Source organism: Chanos chanos, chromosome 3 (assembly GCF_902362185.1).
Source record: "Chanos chanos chromosome 3, fChaCha1.1, whole genome shotgun sequence".
NCBI classification, from domain to species: Eukaryota; Metazoa; Chordata; class Actinopteri; order Gonorynchiformes; family Chanidae; genus Chanos; species Chanos chanos.
This window is the reverse complement of record NC_044497.1, coordinates 13541249-13564829: the sequence shown is the minus strand read 5'-3', so window position 1 is coordinate 13564829 and position 23581 is coordinate 13541249. Positions and strand designations below refer to the sequence as shown.

The 23581-nt window shown below is 40.5% G+C and overlaps 1 protein-coding gene across 1 annotated transcript; it reads right to left on the bottom strand.

Moving 5' to 3' along the window:
* Positions 1-9064: 9064 nt before the first annotated feature.
* On the bottom strand, positions 9065-23317 carry snx16 (sorting nexin 16). The gene is made up of 8 exons (XM_030769783.1): positions 23208-23317; positions 20019-20563; positions 17150-17236; positions 15428-15576; positions 14625-14694; positions 14061-14197; positions 13603-13731; positions 9065-11986 (listed from the first exon to the last, which is right to left on the bottom strand). Exons 2-8 carry the CDS (start codon positions 20400-20402, stop codon positions 11893-11895), a joined length of 1050 nt encoding a protein of 349 aa, XP_030625643.1. The 5' UTR covers positions 20403-20563; positions 23208-23317; the 3' UTR covers positions 9065-11892.
* Between the last annotated feature and the right edge of the window lie 264 nt (positions 23318-23581).

Genomic DNA, 23581 nt, shown 5'->3' with positions numbered 1-23581 from the left:
GTTCTATGCTATTCTCAGAACAACTCACACAATTAGCAGAAGAAAATATAGGTGAAAAAACACATAGTAAATGCCCCCCAACTGGACAAAATCTTTTGTACAATTCCACTACTGTTTTTGATAAAAACACACAATACATATTTTAGAACTGAAGAAATGCAACAGCAATGTTACACTGTGTGATCCTTTCTGATATTTTTTTAAATAAAGTTTCAGTATTTGATAAATCAAATATAGCAAAGTGTTCTTACTGTCTGAATAAACATTTTGGTAAGGTTGAGAAACTAAAACTGAAAATATTTTGCTGTTGTAAACATTGAGTGTTGTAACTGAAACAACCAGTTACACCATGTGCATTTAGTTTCCACAAAAACAATAATCTTAGCTGATGTTTGACGTAACAAAACCCTAAGTGTTCAGTCTAATGAGTTAATTGATTAGATTACCATTTCAGTGTTTCCTATTTTGCGAAGGGATTTGTTTTAGTGCTCTTTCCACCAAATATGTACATATTTTGACCATTTATTCATATTGTTTTAAATTAAAAACTTAAACACATAACCCTATATTCCCTATATCTGCCAGTAAAATTTGCTGAAATGTTTAGAAAGAAAGAAAGAAAGAAAGACAGTCATGACCAAGTGACAACATAAAGACAGTGGAAAATTTAGTTAGAAATGTAGCCATGCTTTGTGGAATGTGTATCTCTAAAAATTAAAGCAAAAATTCTTTTTAAAGCTGATAGATTATGTTACAACTATATACATGCTTACACTGAATTAATTTAATTAACATTTCATTTGTTAATGCACAGTTGATTTACTTGTGAATTAACTATACTTTAAACTTATACACACATGGCACTCTGAATTGACTAAACTAAATTAAAATACTATTCGGTAACACGATTATAATAAATGTAGTTACTTTTTAATACAAAAATACATATATGACAGAAAGGCCAGCTGTCACACAGAGGACCAACAGCTCCTTGTGACTGGAGTAAACAGCATTAATACAAATGAGCATATCAGTGCACAAAAATACAATCTATCCTCATGTATCCTTTTAGAAATGCATTGACGTACACTGAAAGGAGAACAGTGTGAAAGCAAATAGATAAGTATACTTATAAAAGAAAATAAACTTAATATTAGGTATACTTAGGCAGTTATAAGTCACTCTGAAGGAATATATGAATAGTACATGGACAGTATTTTGTCACTGAATGTCTTCATTGTAAATAAAAGCCTTTTTTTCATAGATTTAAGACAGACTGCTACTGGGAGATTTGCACAGTCCAGGATCAATATGACCCAAGAAAAGTGATGTGCTGATAACATTTATGCACTCTTTTGACAAACTGAATATAAGCATTATGCTGAGATCCTGGCTGAGTCTATAATGAACATAAAGACATGGAAAAAAATATGTTATGTAACAAACAGTCCCCAATTCCTCACCTCACCCTCTCATACTTTCACTGCTAGACCTCTGAGCAGTGGTACTGTTTACGTTCAAAATACAGCTGTGAGTTGGAACATTATTAACTGCTTTTCTAAGGGACATGGGACAATCTCCTGCCTGTCTGTCACATGAAAAAAAAAAGTCATAATAATAACAATGCCACAGAATGCAGTTGAAAATACAAACTGAGTTCAACTTTGTCCCCCACAAATTGATGCATTTTCGTTTTAATGACTTATATTATTAAGGCCTGTAATGTAGTGAGTGTTTATTCTGTCAAAGCATTTAAAACAATAGAACACTAAGCACAGATGAGAGACTGATTTTGTGTCTGAAAGTGGAGGTAGATGGGCTCATCTGGGATAGTGTTGCTCTGTTGTCACTAGTTTTGCAGAGCATTACGTGCTGTGTATAAGCAAATGTGTGTGTGTGTGTGTGTGTGTCAAGGTGAGTGTTTAAATCTTTTTTGGGCAGTGGCGACTGAGTCTCCAGCAGTAGCAGATGGCATTGAAGAAACGGCAGTGGCAGGAGGCACAGGGGTCACAGCAGCGAGAGTTAGGAGCACAGCTCTCCATCGCCCTGAGGCAACGAGGGGCCGCTGGAACTGGCTCTACCTTGAGTCTCTAAGATACACATGCACACACACACACACACACACACACACACACACACACAGCACACAGCACACAGAGAAAAAAAACAGAGCGAGAGAGAAAGAGAGAGACATCAGCCATTAAATAATACATTGAAAACTGCTGAATTCACTTCAGTAGATTAAAGTCTACAAAGATTATCATTCAGACTACTGTACTGTATAGATCAGGCATAAATAGACATAAATACAGGTCTTTTCTGGGAAAGACAGCATTCCTTTTTTGGAGGCTTTGGCCTAGGATCAATCCCTAGTGGTCTAATTAATACATGATTTGAGCACACAAGTTAGCTGTTATGTTATAAAATGTCATTACATAAGACCCAAGTGAAAACCATCTGCGTGCCAACAATCATAAATATCCGCTGGCACACCATTTCCTCCAGTCCAACATAAGCTTAAACTGTGTCTCGGGAATACACCATTGCAGGTGACGCTGAAATTGAATTAAGAAATCTATTCAATTCATAAGTCTGACCCTTACATAACATAAATAACGTAGTAAATGTATAATTTCCCTCAGTCAGTCTTTTCATACTGGATTTGTGCACTTCCTGATGCATGCTGATTAAAGTGTGTGATCAAGCTATTCAAAGTTTGTACTGAGAAACAGTGGTACTGTAACTAAAATAGTTTACAGAGATCATAGAGGGTTTCGAGTAAACCTAAGAAGCTGTTCTTAAGTGAACTTAGCCATGGCATGTAATATCTACCTTACCTAACTGCTAATTTTAAAATGGTATCCAAATCCTCACTGAACATCACATAACATGAATTAACTGATGACGGACTTCTAGTGAGCATTTGATTTTACTTATCTCTCTGGCAAGTGACCATATGGGGAGCTTTCATTTCTTCCATTTTTCATATTCACATATTCATGTACAGTAACTACTGAGTGAAACTTCCATGACGATGAGCCTATATAAAGGATTTGATAGAGGATTAGATAACGTACCGCTGTTCGTAATTTCTGGTACTCCACCACTCCTCTTCTAGCAAACAGTGTTTTTGGTTTGCCGTGATTCCAGAGCACTGTTAGGAAAATATTAGACATGTTGGATTTACTCTCAGTGACTGGGACAGGAAACATTTAATCTATGAATGAAATCATTCATGCTTATCTGAAATGATGTTAGTCAATTACACTATTACACTGACTAAGCACAAATAAGACCCACAATTCAAAACCTTCTGTCAAGTACAGTGGGTTGCGTTATCTCAGACAATCATGTTCAATCATGTGTGGGACTGACTATAGCATGCTTCCGTCACGTGTTCAAAGCACAGATCATGTCTGTCTTTCATAAAGAGGCATTTGGAAACCATTGTGTCATGCAGCGCTAGGACTTAAAAGACAACCAGTTACAAGACAACTAGACAAGAGAGAGAGACAGAGAGAGAGAGAGTAATACTGCAAGGCAACTGTTTAAACTAGAGAAAGATTACATGACACATAACCAAAAAAAAAAAAAAAAAAAAACTTTCCAAAGCAATATAAATACCGATGCATGAAACAGACACGGACTTACCAGTTTCCCTACGTTCCTTTGGCTCATGGTCATCATGTAAAGATACAACTGACAGCACCAAAATTGGCTGGAGAAGACATACCCAAAGCAAAGAAAGCCGCATTTTAAGACAAATAAAAACAAGCTGTCCCCGTTTGTTGGATAAAAAAGAATGTACTGACCAAGAGTACACAGGTCTATTACAACTTGATAGCCTAAATGGTTCACGTTCTGAGGAGAATTCTTCCGCGCCACATGGACTAAAACTCTGCAGCATCATCGTATATTCGCCTATAAGCGTGCCATCTCGACCCCGCCCCTTCTCCGTACCTCCTTCATCCTCTACAATTGACCAAAACAAAAAAAAACCCTAAAAGCCTCACGTGTAACATCTAACAATGTCATAACCGTTCCGCAATAATTCATAGTAATTAATTTCAGCATGAGAATTTGCCATATTCAAATTTAGTTGAAGGGATCCAGCTGATTGATCAGAGGTGTGCAGTTGAGCAAGAGTTTTAAACCCACATCTGCTGATGGCTCAGGTCCAATATACCGCGACAAACTACAACGATGTTTAACGCTTTTTTGGACAATTCCATGTTAAACCATCAGCGAATCGATTGCCTTCATAATGATGTACGTGTGCCTGAGAATTAAAGATAGTGTAAGTGTTAGTCAGCCAATTAGACATAAGCGTGCTAAAGACATGATGTTGAAGTTAGAGACTAGAGCCAATTACGTAATTTAAGAGCATACATGTCGTCTAGTTTATGTACACTTTTAGACAGTAATAAGTTCTGACTTGTTTGAAGGATGTGCTGCGTAACAGAATTTGATTTATCGTTAGAAAGAGGGGCAAAGACTGATGCTCTGCATGCTTTGATATATAGTTCTGACGAGTCGTAAATATAAAATGCACAGAAACTGCTCTACTCCGCGGGTTAACATGTGTGTGTTTTATCAGTAATTATTGCTCCTTTGAGAGCTTTTGGCAATAATAGCAACATGTTTACTACCAGAATGTTGATAACATAAGAAGAACAAAATAAGTCTATGTCGTATGTGCACAGCATAGAGCCCAGCAAATGAGATGATATTCCTAACTCAATGAGAGGTATGCAGTGTAAAAACATTGTCCTAAGGAAATGATATGTTAAAACGTTCACCCTGCAAGAAATTGGGCCTCAACCCAACAGGCCCCAACTTAAGCTGCTGGATACTAATTTCAAAGCAACAACTACAGTATCTGGTATATTCTTCTGGTTCATTTGCAAAGAACAAGGAAAGGAGCTAGACGATCAGATTACCCTCTAAGGTTCTCATCACTTTTAATAAGTTTTTGGCTCATATACTCATAAATGAACCAGTGGTGACAGGTTTTTCTGGATGTATTTTTGTGGAATTTTTCTTCACTGCCTGAGTACTTCATTCCTTTACACAGAGAACTGTGACTGATAAAGGTTAGACTGATTTTGCAAAGGAACCACAAAGACGTGACTCCTTGTGACTTAGTGAGTTGTGTGCACTGAGTAATTTTTGCAATTTTGGGCTGATCACCAGTTTATGGTCGATGCTCTGTCTTGCAAATTCCAAAGTGTTTCCACACACAAATATCACACAATTCATCCCATTCGTATTTGACGAGGGAAAAAAAAAAACTGGATCACACTTTAATATTCTACAAACAGTCTTTGTAAACAACATTTTGACATGAATGGTTATTTGTGTATGTTCCTTAATTCATGTTTTTGCTTTTCTCGGTTCCGCAAACGCCTCCTGCTGTTTATCCATCTGAATCCATTTTACATGGTTCAGATATCAAAATTTGAAAGCTAAACATGATTATGTAATAGTGTGGAAGGATTCAGTATGGATGGTTTTATACAGCTAAAATGATCTGGTATAGTGAAACAGATTTGACTTGGATAAGAGAGGATTTTGCTACTTGTTTTGGAGGTTCTCTTCAAATTATTAGTAAGAGTTCTCTTCTGGATTTTCGATATTTATTCACAGAAATCTTTGTATACGTGCATCAGCCATGACTAAGAGACTCAAGGGGAATGTAATATAATTAATATCTACCCTTTTCTCTTTAGATTTCTCCTTAAGAAGTAAAATAAAATGAAAGCAACTCCTGGCATTGAGTGTCCTCTGATTTTCCCCAGAGATGGCCTCTGACCTCATGCATTTCATGCATTGCTTTTTGGCAGCATCACGGTATCTGTGTATACCCTGGCCTTCTGACAAAATGTCATCGTTGGATTTCTATTTGTCTTGCTGATGTCTGTGGAGGAATGCTTGACTTTCATGCTTCTGTTAGTTTTTTACACCTATCGCGTCCTGGCAAAGTTATTAGACTTTTTCCCATGATGAATCAAATGGATCTGGGTGATCTTCAGTCATTTTTTGTAACAAGTCAGTGAAATCTAGCCCACAGGTGTTTCTGTCTGCATTTACCACCTTTGCTAATGGGTAATGGACATGGACATGGTAAATGATATTGATGATTGTTCACAATATGCCCATGTGTATATTACTTTAAACCATTGGCTGTGAATCACACATGTAATCAATTAAAAGTCCAGATAATAACAAAAGCAAGAGAAGAAATTAGGAATTCACTCAAAGTGTTTGGATCCATCATGATGGTATGTGCTTTGCTTAAAAGGGAAACACTATTTTTTCATGAAAAAAAAGAGACACAGGAAAGTAAAACAACAGAGATAATTCCCAAATGTTTTGTTTGGGACTGGTTACCTCTGCTGGGGATCCATGTATTTTACAGAGAAAAGCCGAAATTATGATTCATAAAGGTGTAATAATGAAAACTGAACAATACCATGGTTTGGAATGTTAATTGGGAATTTGTCTATTAGGAGTCTTCCGAAAATTGTTCCCGAATCAACAAATTATATGTAGGAATTCATGAACTGTACTAATCTATATAACACTGGCCTGACATGTCTATTAGAAGTAACTGAAATATAGAAATGTTGACCTGTCACAACAATTACAAAAGCCAGGTCAGACATCAGATGTATTGGCTAGAACACTGTACTCTGTCATAAACATTATGGTATAATGTGAGCCAGAATGAGCTGAGTAATGAATGGCTCTCAGGCCCTTTTCATCACTTCACACATGATCGCATTCTGTGTCACCTTATTATGACAAATGAAAGAGAACGAATTCAAATATTTCCTGCCTTTGGAAGAGACCAGTAGATCTTTGCAGACACTTGGTGTGGTGAATGGAGGCATTCCCACCTAATTCATCTATAACTAACCCTAGATGCCTTCTGTTTTCCATTAAACCTGGTAGATTTGAATGTTATTTGCTGTAGTTCTCATATTTGAGTATTGTTATGAAAGCTGCATTCCTCTAAGTTTGTTGGCGCCAGTGCAAACTGGCATTTTATCCTCTCTGTTGTTTTTGTACAGTTGGAGAGTGTGCCTCAGGTTGTTGATAGAATAGACTGGATGAAGATTAAACTCTCTCACTAATGCAGGCATCAGAGAAATAATCAAGTGGGAAATGCAGCAATATCCTCCTTCATAACAGTAAAATGAACACATTACATGTGTGAATTTTAATATAGAGACATTAAACAAGTTGTTTCATTTATTATGTTGGAACGGACAGAACTCTGCGGGTTCTTTCTGGAAACAACAACAACAACAACAAAAATGCTTTCCCATTTTAATTCTCGGCCTGTTTACATTCGCATCATCAATATGGATTATGTCTCGCACAGGGAAGAGCAGAACACACAGGACTTTAACAACGTGCTGAAAGAAAGCTGTTACTCTGCCAACACGACTGATCCTGTTTAAAGCTCCAAAATTCGATGGTCAGAGCGTGTGCCAAAGACCTGTAAATCAGGGTGAACGGTCATTCTTATTTATAACACCCTGCCCAGTCTTTTAACTGTTGTGCCAACAGTTATAGTGTTTTCACTTTACCAGTGGTCTTTTCACAGACTCCCTGCATAACACGCATATTAGAAAAGGTGGGAGTATGTGCTTTTTGTGGGTCGCCGTTGGCACTGGATTAACTTTTGGCAATACAAGTAGCATTTATGAATAGCTTCTGGGCAGCTGTGAACCCAGGATGTATAAACAGAATGATGAATGGCAACATTTTATTGGTTATACGATAGGATTTTGTTTTTCTTTGCTCTACCCTTTTTCTGGTGAACACTGAAATAGCTCCTTGACAGCAAAGATTTGCCACTCCTCTTCCAAACACGTTGAAAGCGAACATTGTACATTGTTTCCCTACTGCAAAGATGATACTAACCAGAGAGGCTGCAGAGAGGGTGAATTCAGAGAAATGATCCTTCTCTGAAAATGGACAAGGGTTAACATAATGTTAGTTATTTGTCTTTGTTCCTTTTTGTTTTGTTCCTCTGAGATAACTGAATATAATGTTTTGATGTTGAAGATATTAACATGGACAGGATTGGCACGCTTCTAGCGATACATCATTTTGTTATTTTGCTATTATGCATAAATGACTCAATTCTCCTCACATCAAGGAAGGTTAGGTTTGGGTTAGCACATCTCGCTCTAGCTCACACACACACTTACACATTTACTCACCATTTGTCACATATCTCTCTGCTATGCCTTGTCCTCTGTACAAACCTATCTCTTCTGTCATACTCAGTTGAGGTCGAGAAAGATTGAGTCTCTCTGTTGCCATCGTGTGGGAAACTATGGTTATACAGAGATTACGCTTCCTCTGTGACTCTATTCCTCAGGAGTATAGTACAGGTCACATCTATTGTTCTGGATACTGACCCTGTGTAGATTCTTGAACATACCAAACGATGAGCATTTTTTCCTCTCTTTTTTTGTGGTGGTGGTGGGAGGGGTATGTGTTCCATAATTATTGACGTAATGTTTAGCTTGCAGAGTTGGCCAAGAGGCATGAAAATGTTTCTAAAGCACACGAGTGCACATATGGAATTGGAACACATATGGAATTGGTTTGTATGGATATTACAAATAAAAGGAATATCCAAAGAACAGCTTACTAAAACAAATCTATTGTAATTGATATGCTGTAACGTTAGTATGTGGATCGAGTCAAGAGGCAGTTATGCTCCAATTGTGAATGAGCACAAATGAGCATATGGAACTGGGAAAAATTCATTAAAAAATCACATATTTTGCTATAGTGATTTGGAGTCACGGAATGACATTACGCCTAGATTTTCACTGAAAATATTTATTGTTTTTCAAAAGAAAATACAATCTACCGTGAACTTTTGCATAATGACATTAAGTCAGGACTTACATACCTGTGGTGTTTCTTTATTTCAAAGAAAATCCGAGGTGAAGTCAAAAATCAGAGAATGCATCCACAAGAAAATGAACTTATTGAACTGAATATATGGTGAAAACATGGAGAGTTAAGATAAGGAACTGCTAGATGTGTGAACAGCCACCTGTAGTCAGTCATGGAGAGAGGTTAACATATATGTTCAGAGACAAGACCATAAGTCTGAACATGAGTATTACAATGCATCCCAAACACACACGGCCTCCCTGATCTCCTCCACAAAAAGAGCCAGCATTGGGCTAATCCTCTGTTTATCCATTCAACAATGCTAAGCCTCCTTCGCTGGCTGAAGGAAATTAATCGGACATTTCTTTTATGCCATTTTTGAGTGCCAAGACATCTATGCAAATGTTTATTTCAACCTCTGAGAGTGGTGCTCTCATATCACACAGATGCAGTCATACACAGGCATAGAAGGTCTTCCATTATTATGGTGCTTGAGTACTTGAGTATTTAATGGATTACAACTTAGAATCAAGCTTTTCTATCCAAAGGACACCTTCCTCTCGGTAAACAATGAGAATCTCTCTTTCCTTTTTTTGAATGAGTTTGAAATAGCATCATTTATAGTCACCTGAAAACTCACTCTGCGGGGTGATAAGCCTATTCAGACTAAAATAAGTCCAGAAAAAACACACACTGATAAACATGATATACAAGCAATTAAAATTACACAAAAAAAGGGAAATAGAAGGCACTCTAGATGCGGGGAACCTAACTATACACACACAAAACCAAAGCTGTGAAGAGTGAGTGTATGAAGACAAAGAGGAAGGCACTGTGTTTCAGCTGAAGCTGAAAGTTTAATTTTAAAAATAACGAGGCTTTGCTTGCTCGGTCAGAAGCATCCTTTCATACAAATCCTCAGGAACATAAAGTGCATCACGTGACCTGCTGTGCCACCCCCCCCCCTCGCCCCCGAACAATGACTCGGCCATCTCCTGTTAGGAGCTAAAACCAAAAAAGGAGAGCAGGCTTTAGGCCTACAACTAGGCATCTGCATTAAGCATTAGTTTTGATAATGCTATTCTGCGAATGGATAAACACATTAATACAACTGTATTGTTCTACCCAGTATGGCTTATAGTGAAACTCTGACAGCCTGACCTAACAAAAACAGCCAGTCTGGTGAGCATGGCTTAAAGTGGTGTATGAGTCACTGTGTCTGGAAGTGTTTCAGTTGCATTTAAAACGCGCACCTGTATGTGCAGACAAACACATAAATATACATGAAAATGAGATGACTCACTGTGACCATAAAACACAGAGAAGATCATCACTTCTCAGATTCATTCTACACAGAACTTCAGGGTTTCCCTCAGGGCCAACATATAGTATAACGTGTGTCCAAAAAATCTTTGCGTAGTTCCTAACATTATGTACACCATTCAATGAGAGCACACGGTATTTAAGGTATTGTGCATAGTCTTAACTATGCCATTTCACAGGTTACGTGAGGACACTTAACATCACCATCAGTGGTTGAAATAGTGTAGGAATAAGGCCAGAGGAGATGCAGAGCCAAGACATGAGCTGTCACACGTGGCTCTGAAACATTTCTTGAAGGCCATCATGCAGTGCCTGTCAACTCACAGGAACCGGTGCGCTTGACACAAAATGAAATACGCCGACTTCATATTGCATGTGCAGACTATACATCTATGACAAAAGTGGGTCAGATGTGGGATGACCCCCACAGAGACAAAAATGATCACATTACTACAACACATCAGGCCCCTGTAAGTACCTCATTATTTTTCTTAAAAGCCCATTAATTATGATATGTTAAGGTTCACTTAGTGTTTAGACCTTCACGAAGATTACAGTGCAAACAGTGCATGATATCAAAACGAGGGTGACATTCAAAAACAAGATTAAAAACATGTGTAGTTCACAAGTGTCTCACATTCAGCACAGTCAAACGTGACACAGTCCACAAACACAGAACAAACTTATCCAAGAGTGTCATCTGTACATCTGTCAGAGAATTCTTCTCCCCTCCTTTTTCATGGCGAGAAAAGAACAGATGGAGTGCCAGCACATGACGGGAGACTGGTAGCATAGCATAGACAAAAAGGGCATTAGCCAACAGTGTTTAAACTGCCTTGACATCTGGGGAAAAGAAACATACACCAATTGACTGAAACAACAGTCTGATCATGGTACTCAAACAGAGTGGATTCGTTCATTAGCACATTGATCTTCCTGAGTCAATGTTGGTATAAGTGCCTGTGTCAGCCACCAGAGGGTGCTACTCTGCTGATGCGTACACAGACAAAGAGTAGGGCTTCAGCGCTGAAGAGCACATAGGCCTCTCTCTGCCTGTGGATTGTCACACAGTAATAAGAGGGATTTTCAGCCTCTCAATCATTTTATAGAGATTCACCTTCTATCTAATGTTTTTGGTTGAGAAGCACTCTTTGGCTATAAGACCACACCAGTAAAGATCTAGCAACTAATGGCTAGACACAAGCTCAGAACTGAAGAAAAATGATATCAAAATTGTCATTTTTTTTAACATCCCTCAAAAGGCAAATGGTCATTCAGTTGATGACATGAGAAAGCTGAGCATAGAGCAAGCTCAAGGTTGGAAGACACCTTCTCACCTAGGAGAGCCTGTGCATTCATTGCTTCAAAAAGAAGTCTTTTTGGACGCCCCTATGAAAGTCATTATTCAGTTGCCTCTGGCACGAGGTTTAGATTCATATTCCCAGTACCAGCCTCTGACAGGGACCTGTTTCGGTCACAGTGAGTCTATAGAGAAGTGAGCGATCCATCCACTGTGTATTCTCTGGGAGGCTGTGGCCCAAATCTGAGTTCTCAGCAGGCAAGGAATGCTCCGGGGGGTGGGGGACAGGCTCTCTGCTGTGAGCGGGAGAGGCAGAAAGGGAGAGGGAGAAGCTCAGCGCTGGATCACTGCTCCAGCTGGGTCACCTGAATGACAGGAGGAGAGCTGCTAATGGCTGGCCCACACCAACACGCAGAGTTCCTGGGAGACTGAAGCTCACTGTTTCGATGAAGAAATAGGGGAAAAACACAAAAGAGAGAAAAAATGAAAATCACCCTTTTCGACTCAACTATACGGTAAAACCTGTACTGAAGGCTCATAGCGAAAACAGGGTGATAAAGTGAGTTAGAAGGGACTGTGGACCAACACACAGTGGGTTTAGAACACATAAGATGGTGACACTGTGAGCTTTATAGACACTGTAGATAGACACAGATGACAAAGGAAGGAGAAGTCAACAACTCCATGCAATAATGCTGAGATACACTGACTACATGTGTAACTACATTTCATGAGAAGAGTTATAGTAGTGCTGTTCAATCCCACAGTTTCATAAACATGAAGAGTTTCATAACAGATCAGACGGACAGGTGTACGAGGACAAAATGAGTCTAAGGGAGAAAACACACAGTCTTTTTCAGTCAGTACCTCAGACTACTGCACTGTATGTCAGATAGGCACAGCACAGCTAAAGAAAAGCAAAGATAAATGAGGTGAGGGATCGTGTGTCAACAATTCAGAAATTCATCAGTTATACTCCATCAGTCATTCACTAAAGTTAGCTACAGCTCACCTATGTGACATTTTGAGGTGTGCAGATATTTACATCAACTTTCGTGCACATCTGCAAAAAATCAGCTGGAAAACAATATTTCACAGTGCAAAGGAGGATGTGAGGAGTTGTCTTAGAGCCTATACGGTCACGCAAATGTCAAAGAAATCTTTCTGACTAAATCTGAAATGGTGCCAAATTTACATCACTTTGCCAACTGGATGGATGAGAGTGTACATGAGAACAGCCATATGCATCGGTTCATGGCAGGATCCCTTTGGCAGCTAAAGCATGAAATATAAACAGAATGTACTGCTTTACATTCTAGAATGTCTCGCCATACATTCTAAGGCTGCATGGAACTCTGGCCTTATAACTCATAATGCAATGTCAGTCCAGCGCAACAACTCCAATAGCATTAGCTAAATTGAGTTAGGAGAAGGGTTGGTATGCTTACTGAAGCTTTTAACTTGATTTGTAAGGGTTACTCTAAAGAGGCCTGACCCTAAATAGGAGTGTCTGAAGGCTTTGTGGCTCCTCGGGAACGAGCAACGACAAGCATAATTCAACCAAACAATATGATCAATAGGGCCGAGTGGTAATGGAGCCAGAGTGGGAATGTGTGTGAGAGCAGCCAGAGTGGGAATGTGTGTGCTAGGGTTTAGCTAGGCTGAGAAATGGGCCTAACGCCAGACACCGTTCAGTAAATTTAGCATATAAAACGTCTGCAGAGAACACACTGGAGGGCTTCAGAAACACTCAGATGCCCTGAATAAGGCTTGTGTCTAAGTTATTCTCAGAAAATGATTATTACTAATTCCAGGTGCTGTAGCTAATAATATAATGGGCTTTCAATTGACAGAATTCACGCAGGGAGCACAGGTTCTTATAAGAACATTAAAGAAGGAAAAGGCATGATTGAGTTAGCCCTGGAGCTTCTCTGGGTTTCATTAGGTTTTGTGAGAGCCTGAATCCTACTAAGAAGAAAGACTGGATGGATGGTGTACAGGGATCAGTGAATATTGAAAGGCATACTGTAAATGGAGGAGAAGATTTCCCTTACCCGTTCTCCTCAGGCATGTCCTGGTCAGCCTCGGCCGTGGAGGACTCCACGTCTCCATCTGCCTCCACACTACTCTCACTCCCCTGAGCCGACAGAGTATGCAAACTCTCCGGAGTCAGAGATTCTCCACTGCAGACACATTAACACACAAACAGAGTTTTACATCTGCAGCCCCTGACACTGACATCACTCATACTGCGCCTGTTTGAATATGTTAACAATTTTCAACAGGATGACATATGCACTTACTTACGGAGCACTAGCCATAACTAGCTAACCACAATGAGAAAATCAGCATTCAAATCACAACAGGGTGCACAACCAGTTCTCCTAAAGCATTCACAACAAGTTAAGAGTCTTGTGGGAAGACTTGAGGATACAACAGTCCATACGAATACCACTCTGCCTCTGTGAATGAGCAATGGACGATAAAATGATTCTGGCAATGGGGTAATTACTTGACTCTCTTCTCCAATAGATGAATATGGAGTTCCTTTTCCTCAAGTATCTTCTTTAGGGCATTGATTTCCTTCTGCTTCTCCAGCAGCTCCTTCTGCAGCCGGTAGTTGCTCTCTTCCAGCGTCTCACAGAACGCCTGACAGAGGAGCGGATGGAGCCAGAAAGAGGAGGAGTGTGAGAGGAAGAGAAAGGAACAGGAGTTGGACACTCAAAGCTACACGCTGTGCTGCATGCCAAAGACGCAGAGCATTGAGAGGATGTGAGAGAGGTCTGGGAGAGCCAGCTATGTTAATGAGCAACTGTGCAGCTCTGAGTCATTGCTCAGTCTCTCACTCATGCCGGTCAGGCCACAGGGTGTTCCAATCTGCTCGTGTAATTATGGTTGACAAATATAGGGTGTGCTGAAACAGTGAGGTAAACAGCTTTTCATTTGTGTCACAGTGATTTCGCAGGCATGATGTGAGAACTCTGCCTTATGATCGCTGTGGCAAGACAACCTAACTACTTTTTGTCCACTACGAACCTGAGCTACTTTAGCCCGGTTGGCTTACAGAACCTCTTACCCGACTCTCCTCCAGGCTATCGAAGGGTCCCGGAGGGTCATCCAGACACAGAAACTCTCTCACTGCAATACTGAAAAACATACAGGTGCGCATGTAAGCATAAATGAAAGCTTACAATTGAATTTGTCAAAAGATTAGACTAAGATTAACTGATTAACTGGGTTAGGAGGGCATGTTGTACAAACACAATCAGCGGGCGACATGTTAAGCTTTCCATATCAGGTATCAAGCTCCTGATATTGCACAATGAGTTCCTGCAGCTCAGAGAGATCAGCATGACACTTCAACAACACCTGTAATAAACTTTAGATCTGTGAGAACCGCTTTATCTTGCGGGTCAGCTGGTGTGAGGACGTAGTCAAGCACCTGTGAGTATCATGTGATGAATATCATGATGTGATGAAGAGTTTTACAGCAGTGATCTGATTAAACGTGAAGCAGGAAGACTGAAGCATGTTTCTGCTCCACATAATAACTGCTTACGGGACTCTCATTAAGGCAGCATAAGAGACCAGAGCATGTCCCTGATTAACCTCAGGGCCTTGTGGAGGAACCAGCAACCTCAGGTACGTACTATTCACATATACATACATGCATGTCCATGTGTCCTCACTGAGTGATAAATGTTACTGATAAATTTTCAGAGTGGGTGAGTTCTCAAAGCACTGATGTTTCAGTTATTTTTACAGCATGCCAAGAACAACTATAATAAATTACAATCGGAGGTGTTGTTAAAAGAGACTCATATTTTTCACGGCTAGCCGAGAGTGAAGGAATGCTTAGTGTGGAGCCCATCTGCTCACCAGTTGGCAACATCTTTATGGGCAACCAGATTTTGCAGGAAGGCCTGAAGACCCAGCTGTCTGTCCTCAAGAAAGTCTGTGTCATAATTGTCTTTAAACCAGCGTTTCGGCGGCAAGGAAAGCCTGAACCCAGGGAACATTTCCTTCAGCTAAAAAACAAACAGACAAACACAGAGACAGAGTCAAGGAGAGAAAGAGAGAGCAACAAAAACAAACACAGAGACAGAGAGGTTCTTTACATTATCTGTATCTGTGTGAAATCTCATTACTACCTGGTAAACACAAAATCATCTGCTTTGTTCATTGCTGTCTGGAGAGAGAAAAGTAAACAATGTGTGCATGCATAGGCTGACAGAGGAGCACAGGCCGAGAGAGCTACACCACACCCATAGATATGGATTAGCTTCAGGCTAGAGTGGATATGCTGAAACTTAGTCAAACCATAATTATACCATTTCTGACCCAATTCACATTGCCCACAGATCGGTTAGCCTCTGCACTGAAGCTGCTAACGAGAGGTGTGAAATCCATTGTGAATACACACCCTTCAACACACATGTAATCTGATATACAAGTTTTCCTCCCACTCCTAAAGTTACGGGGTTAAAAGCATTGATATCTCTTTGGCAGGACTACCATGCCTTAACGTCCCCCTACTGGTTTATGGTGCCTGAATGGAGTCAGGCTAGCCTGCAGGAGCTGTAGTACGAGATGGATTTTTGGAGAACAGAAGGGCGTTGTGTGCAGGGGACGTGGTTGAGCCTAATCACTTCCACAATCCACCCTAAGACAAAAGCAACTGCCACAGCCAGGGATGCAACACAACAGACCTCATGCTGAGGGGAACACACAAAGTTCTACATCTGGCAAAAGATCAACCAGCCTAGATTGCAACAAGTCAATAATGGTCATTTTTCTTTAAAAAGATTATTTTGGGTTGTTCATCCATATTGACAGAAACATTCATTGCTGTGTATCTTTAAAGCTTCACAGTACAATAAAATTTAAACTTTTTTTTTTTCCCCTTTTCTTTTCTTTGTGACCATCCAATGTGCAAAATCATTCTGTGAAAATTTCTTGAACTCCTTTCCCAACAGACCTGTGAACTACTGCCTTCCAGGTGAATACCTCTGCAACAGGAGCCGTGCGGCTCTAGCGCCGGAGGCTACATGAGGGTAATTAGGTCCTGGGAGATTGTATGCTTTGCAGCACTCTACTGACTAATGAAAGGACCCCCCCCCCCCCCCGTCTCCACATATGCTCGCTGGGCCAAACAGAAATCCACTGAGCTCAAAACACATTCACATATGTGCCATGCAAACGTTTTATCGCACACAAAAACACTTTTGATTCTTAATCCTGTGAGAGATAAGTCTGAATTTCTCATGCTGGGTTAGAAATGTGTTTAGAGTTACATGACTCAATCCTCAGTCTCTGTTAAGCAGGAAGGCCTTTTGCTTTTCCTGACAATGTGGAGAGAGGGGTGACGGAAAAACTCTTTGTTATAGCACAGTGCCGACCCTGTCCACTTGTGATGGCTTAAGCTCATGTGGGGCAAATGTGGCCATTTTTCTTCCAGGAAGGGAGCACTTCCTTTGAGTTCTGCACTGTGGGTCAAACAGTGTGATGAGTGGGATGATGTCGCTGGGCTTGGATCACTATGACCTCAGGTCCTAGTCAGCAGAGAAGAGGTAGAGAGAACGGGTAGCCGTGTGGACTGACCTTGTCATTGAGTCTGGAGAAGTCTGTGTAGCGTCTGAAAACCACCCAGCTCTCATCCTGGCTCTTCCTCACCAACACTTTATACACCTGTGATGTGATTGAGAGAAAAAAAGATTAAGCAGGCAGCTTTTATGAGTGTCATAATTTACATAATCTAATAGTCCTTTGAAGTGATACAGATAACATGCGTTATGGAAAACCTCTGAGTGATAATGGAATGACAATAGCCCTTTGTAACGACTGTGCAGGTCTTCTTCACACTGAGATGATCCTAAGGCCCTAGATGTCAAATCCTTGCAGGTGTTTCTACACCCCGGAGGTGTGCCAGGGGTCCTGTCAATCATCCCAAACATTCTGTGTCAGTTGTTCTGTTGTGTGGAAAACCTCTAATTCTAAAACGTGTTGAACCTCACAGTGATGTGGGACAGCCTGAGATTTGGTAACTAGTAGGGGGAGGTGAGATTGATGTGAAGGCTCTCTTCCATATCTCACCCTTGTCCACATATCAAACATATTTTTCCAACAAGCTCAGAGCATGCTGTCCCCGGAAAAATTAGAGCATGTGCACAGACACACACACTAGGGGCTGCACGGGTACATAATTTTACAACTCGAGTACTCGTTTCCTGAAAAACTCGATTACTCGAGTACTTGGTGCGCGCGGTGGGGTTGGGTACTGCTGCATCAGTCAAAAGACTATGCAACTATGATGCGGTTGGTCCCAGTGCATAGGGAAAAGCATAAAACTAACGATATGATATGAAGTTAACACTGGTCCACAACTCACAAATGCTGCACGTTTATTTCATCACAACAACAGTTGGGAAAGAAAATTTGCACAATGAAATACAACAATAAAGCAAACAAACAATCGATTCACCCTTTTATGCTGTCGCCATCATTACTCTTGTTTACCAAGGGTTCTCACTGGAATCTGAGTGCACGATCTAGCACTGAACGACCTAGCATCATGCGATTAGCGGGTACTCGACGATAATGCAGAAAGTCGAGAATTGATGTAACTGCTTGAGTACTCGAATGCTTGAGCACTCTGTGCAACCCCTAACACACACACACACACACACACACAGACATGCATGCGAACATACACACACATTTGCATTGAGCATTTATAATACTTGCTGAAAAACAAACAAACAAACAAAAATTGCAACACCATCACTCTAACATCAAATGCTATTACTAATCTCAACTAATCAACAGCATTGACGAACAATCGCTTTAACTGAATTAGAGTCTTTAAAGAGGGAGGATACAGTTTACTGAGCTATGAAATAGGACATCTCCCTTTCCTAGACCATCAGATCCTTTGACTGTACACACAGTCACGAGGATGATGAGTTGAGGCTGAAGCTCAGTGAGGTGGCTGGTATTTATTCTATTGGACTGTGGAAGTACAGTACATGGAAGATGTGACATGCAAGCAGTGTAAACAGACCGACAGCTATTTTTGGCCTATTATGGGGAAAATAAGAGGTGCTGAGAGAATGAGAAACAATGAAATGACTTATTCTTTATGGCTGCAGCGACAGATGCATAACTGGGGACATACTTAAGGCCTAAATAGGCAGCTATGTTGAAGACAGGGACAGAATGGCAGCAGACTGTTACATTCCACAGATCGTTATTTCTATTATACATAAGCATGTGTGGGTGTGTATTCACATGCACATACTCTATTTTCTGTTTCGATTTTGTCCTCTTTGGAAAGCACAGTGTGTTCTTCGTGAATAACACACCCACTTCACACACACACACACACACACACACACACACACACATATATGTATGCTATATATACAGAGAGAGAGAGAGAGAGAGAGAGAGAGAGAGAGAGAGAGAGAGAGATAACAGCTCATGAAAATAAAAAACTCACTCAATACCCACTAACCAGTATTCACACCCAGCTAAACACACACGTGAGGCAGGAATAACATTAAGGCCTGTGTTTTTACAGACATATTTTTTTTCCTTAGAGACAGGAATATCCACAAAACCACAGTGTCAATGAACAGGAAGAGAGTTTGAAAGCATTTAGACTACCCAGTCCTAATACTAAAGCACGGCGATTTTAACATTCATGTCAGACAGCAGAGCCAAGCTCATCAGCATGCTCCTATACGTCTCCTCACATCTTAGACTTCTTCCACTGCATTCCTCTATGCTTCCCTAAAGTAACCATAAAACAGAGCCTGTCAGGCCATATGTCTCCCCCTCTCTCTCCCCCTAACAAGCCCTCCAGCCCTAACAACAAACAGAGCTACAAAGACAAGGCAAACGCAGATTTGATCAATGATTAAAAGCCCATGAGTGAAAGGTTGCTTTTATGGGATGAGACACTGACCTTGTGACCTTGGGTCAATGCCTTAACATAGGCAATGACTTTATCTAGAGTAACTCGGTTACTGGGATGTGGCTGTTGCTATAAGCAAATGACTAGAAGGAGAGACTTTAATTGACCTGATTGAGCAGCACACTGATTAAAAGCTTAGGGTGGGGTTGAAAGTGGAGTGCTAGGGCAGCAAGACAAATGGAAACATTGACGAATCACTTAGGGATCTGGTCACAGTGGCTAAAGCAATTTACTACACAAACAGTTATCAATTAATTTCATCAATAATTAATGTCTTATCCAGCAAGAACTCAAGAGTATTGTCAACTTCCAGCACTTCCCTACAACCAAATTTAAATAAAAACAACATAACAAATAACAGCGACTAAGAAAACAAGACAGCAAGAATGGTTCTTATATGAACTGACTACTCACACTGAACAGACACAGACAGAAAGAGCTTTTCTGGATTTTCTAGATAAACTGCTGAACAATGCCCAGGATGTTGACCCTCACCGTAAACTTGGCTCTCTCCTCCATAACCTCGTAGCCCAGCACGGTGGGGGTGATTGGCCTTTCCTCCCAGTCGGAGTTGTCGGGTGGGCTTTCAGGCCGTGGGCAGTTGGAGTACTCCACCGAGGGATCCATCCCGTTCATCCTGGCGCGAGTCACGGGGCTCTGACACTGAAGCGGTGGGGTAAAGCTCCCCTGCTCTGAGCTAAGGATCCCAGTACCTCTCTTCAGCTGTCCTGTGTCATCCCCAGCACCTTTGGTGGAGGATGACTCCGAGCTACTGGAGACACTGCCCAGAGAGGAGGCTCTCTGTGTGCGTCTGGGTTTACCTGTCCCAAGAACACCCCTGTCCATGGGGACAGGCACAGGCACAAAAGGTGTGGCCATCTGTTTGGACGACTTCTCTGCACTGGCTCCCAACCAGCACCCTAAAATCTCCTGCTCTCTGTCTACAAAGCCTGGATATTCAGTCTGTCACCATATGAGGATCCTGGGGATGAAGGTGTAACACCATGCACTGCCTCACTGGTCTCCTCCCTCCAAACACCCTACAGAAGAAATAGGTTATGATTACTATTGTAGGAGATGCAGCAGTACCCTGACTTAATCTGTGTCTTTGCAGCAATATCAAGTAACTGAGTACTGCAATAAGTGTAGTTAAATCAGTGCTTAAGTATGTCTTTTTTCATCACTGACACAAGAGGTTTTTGTATCATTATACTTTCCTGAAATGGAGGCTAAATACACAGTCCAGCCACGCAGAATTTGTTCCAAAGGAGTAATGTCCTTCACATACTGGAAAAATTTATACTATTCCTTCTGAGATGCCAGAAGACAGAGATTGTAACTTTAACAATCCTATTAATGGTGAATTTAGTCAGTTTCTGCTAAGAACAGAACAGAACACACCAGCATGTGACATGTCAGCATTCACATGAAAAGCATGTATAAAGAAAAGCAAATAACCCCATGATCAATAAGCTAAAGGCCTATTTACTCACATAACCATTGTTACAGAAACACATAATTAATACACTACTTGGTCATCCAAATAGAAATATTCAAAGATACTATGACATCCATAAACAAAGACATTGCTGGAGCTAAGTCTAATGAGAAACATGGAACAATGTTTGTCATTAGATTATTAGCCCTCTCTCTGTTGCTTTAAAACAAAACAAAACAAAACAAACAAAAACAAGAAAAAAATAAAAACAATTTTTGTAGTGCTACACTGGTCCCTAAATCTGACCCATGGAAGTCCGCCAAAAAAAGAAGGAACATTCACAAAATGAAATCGAATGTGGATTCATATTAGGGGTGTTCCATCTCATTAGGTGTGACTGAATTATACTGGAAACAATAGAACATGTTCATAAAAGAACTACTACTAATGATTGTTTGTCTCTAAAAATGCAACCCAACCAGATGCAGCACTGTTGAGACTGCTTTGTCCCTGCCTCTGTTCTTTTGTAGGGCAGTGGATTTATAAGATTAAACCATTCAGCTACAGTGGAATAAAAATGGTAGGCTATTTTTAACTTCCCTGGGTTGTATTTTGCACTCTCATGCTGTACTGATCAATGCTTCATGTCTGACAGAATTTTCTGCCCACCACTAACTGATCAGATGACCACTGGAACTTCATTTAAGGGGACAGGACAAAGCCTGAAGTATATCTGTTTTAAATAAACTTCCTGAGTAAAATTTATTTCTGTAACAATGGATGGCCACAGAAGTCACTCTGAGCTAATCAGCAGTGGGTGAGTCCATTACCACTAAACAGTAAATTCTCACAGACATAAACAGAACACAGGCCTAGGTCTAGGTTGCTACTACCCATTGGCTACTTGCTGAGTAAGTCACATCTACTCTCAGTTTAACTGCTCCAATGTTAGCTCTGCTCTGCCACTTAACGTTATATTTTAATCACACACTCAGGCTACATTGCATGCCTCATTAGCATTAAAAAATGAACAGATCACCCAGCCTCAAGTACTTGCTGTTTTCTCAGTGATCCAAGTGCCTCACAACATTTTTGCAAGCGGTCTCAAGAATCTCTCATTTTGGAGATATGACTCTGTAATATCACCATCAGACATATGAGTCATCAGACATATGAGTTCCTCTGCTTCTGTGTAGATGTTACACGACTGTTCAAAATCTAAGGCAAATTAGGGTCAGTGAGAATGGGGTGTGTGTGTGTGTGTGCTTCTATTTGTACAGGCCTGTGGGTTGCTGTTTTTTGTGGGAGGATGTGTAATGTGTTCTATTCATTTTGATGTAGAAAATGAAGAGTTGATCAGACAGTTGATCAGCCTGTTTAACTGTTACAGCAGTATAATTTTGATTTAATTTGAGCAGAATTGTTTTCAGAAAGATGAGAAGAGTACCAAGTCATACCCTGTGACCGTTACCTAATTATTTCATGTCTAAGCATGCAGTGGAATTCAGGCATGACAAGTTTCCCTAGCAAAATTAACTTGAGTGTCAGTCGTACACATTGCGAACTAGCACTATTTTGCCCCTTACATTTTGAGGTGAATCTGATCGACTTAATACTTCTGGTGCCGGCTCATGCACACTGCCAAATAGCCTACTTTTCCAGTTACACTTCTCACAGTTTGACTGTTTAATATATTTTCACATTAAATGATCTAAACAAACCGGTACTGTCTGATGCTAACGAACAGTGGTTAACAAAATATTTGTCAACCAGTTAACTGCGTAAAATCTATACTTTTTTATCTATGCGCCGTGCCACAATGGTTGTACTAAGGTTGAAAAAGTTATCTTATTAAATTAACGAACAGACCTAAAGTGAATAGGCTGAACCTACTAAGTATCCAGGCAACTGCTTTATCATGCTCACATTAGCTTTGCTAATAAATTCAAAAGGATTCGTCTTCTTGACCAGTTGTGAAAACTGAGCTGTTAGAAGAGAGCCAATAACTATTCTCTCTGTTAAACTGGTCGTCGAGCAAACTGCATAAATTGGTGACTTAGCGATGAACGAACGATAACCGAAACAAAAACACAACATCTGTTATGGTACAGCCAACCAGGAAAGCTATGCTACCTGAAAAACTAAGTGGGAATAATTTAGCTTGCTAGCAATCTAGCCTGCTAACGTATACACGACTGTTTATTTCAGCTAACAGGAAAGCAGGTTGTAGGGCAGTTTTCACTCACCCGGCATTCTTGTGTTGTCCACTTTTCTGTAGTTTATGCGTGCAAAACACTTATCAGGACACGCTTTCATTAAAAAAGGGATAAAGTCACCACATTCACTCAGCTGTCCCCTTGCCATATGACGGTTTCACTGCGCTTGGAGAGGACGGTATTCATCTGTCCAGCAAAATACAGCAACGTCAACACGTACGACGTAGAAGTGCACACAATGTAGTCAGCACGTCTAGGCACCCGCTCACGCACATCTATGGTTTTTAGTATACTGTTAGTCTTGCAATGGTTGGGGTTAAATGTGATAGATGTAAGAATTATGTATTTATTGCACCCAAAGTCATCAACTCCGCTCACTAATTTACAAGACGGATGAAGGAGAA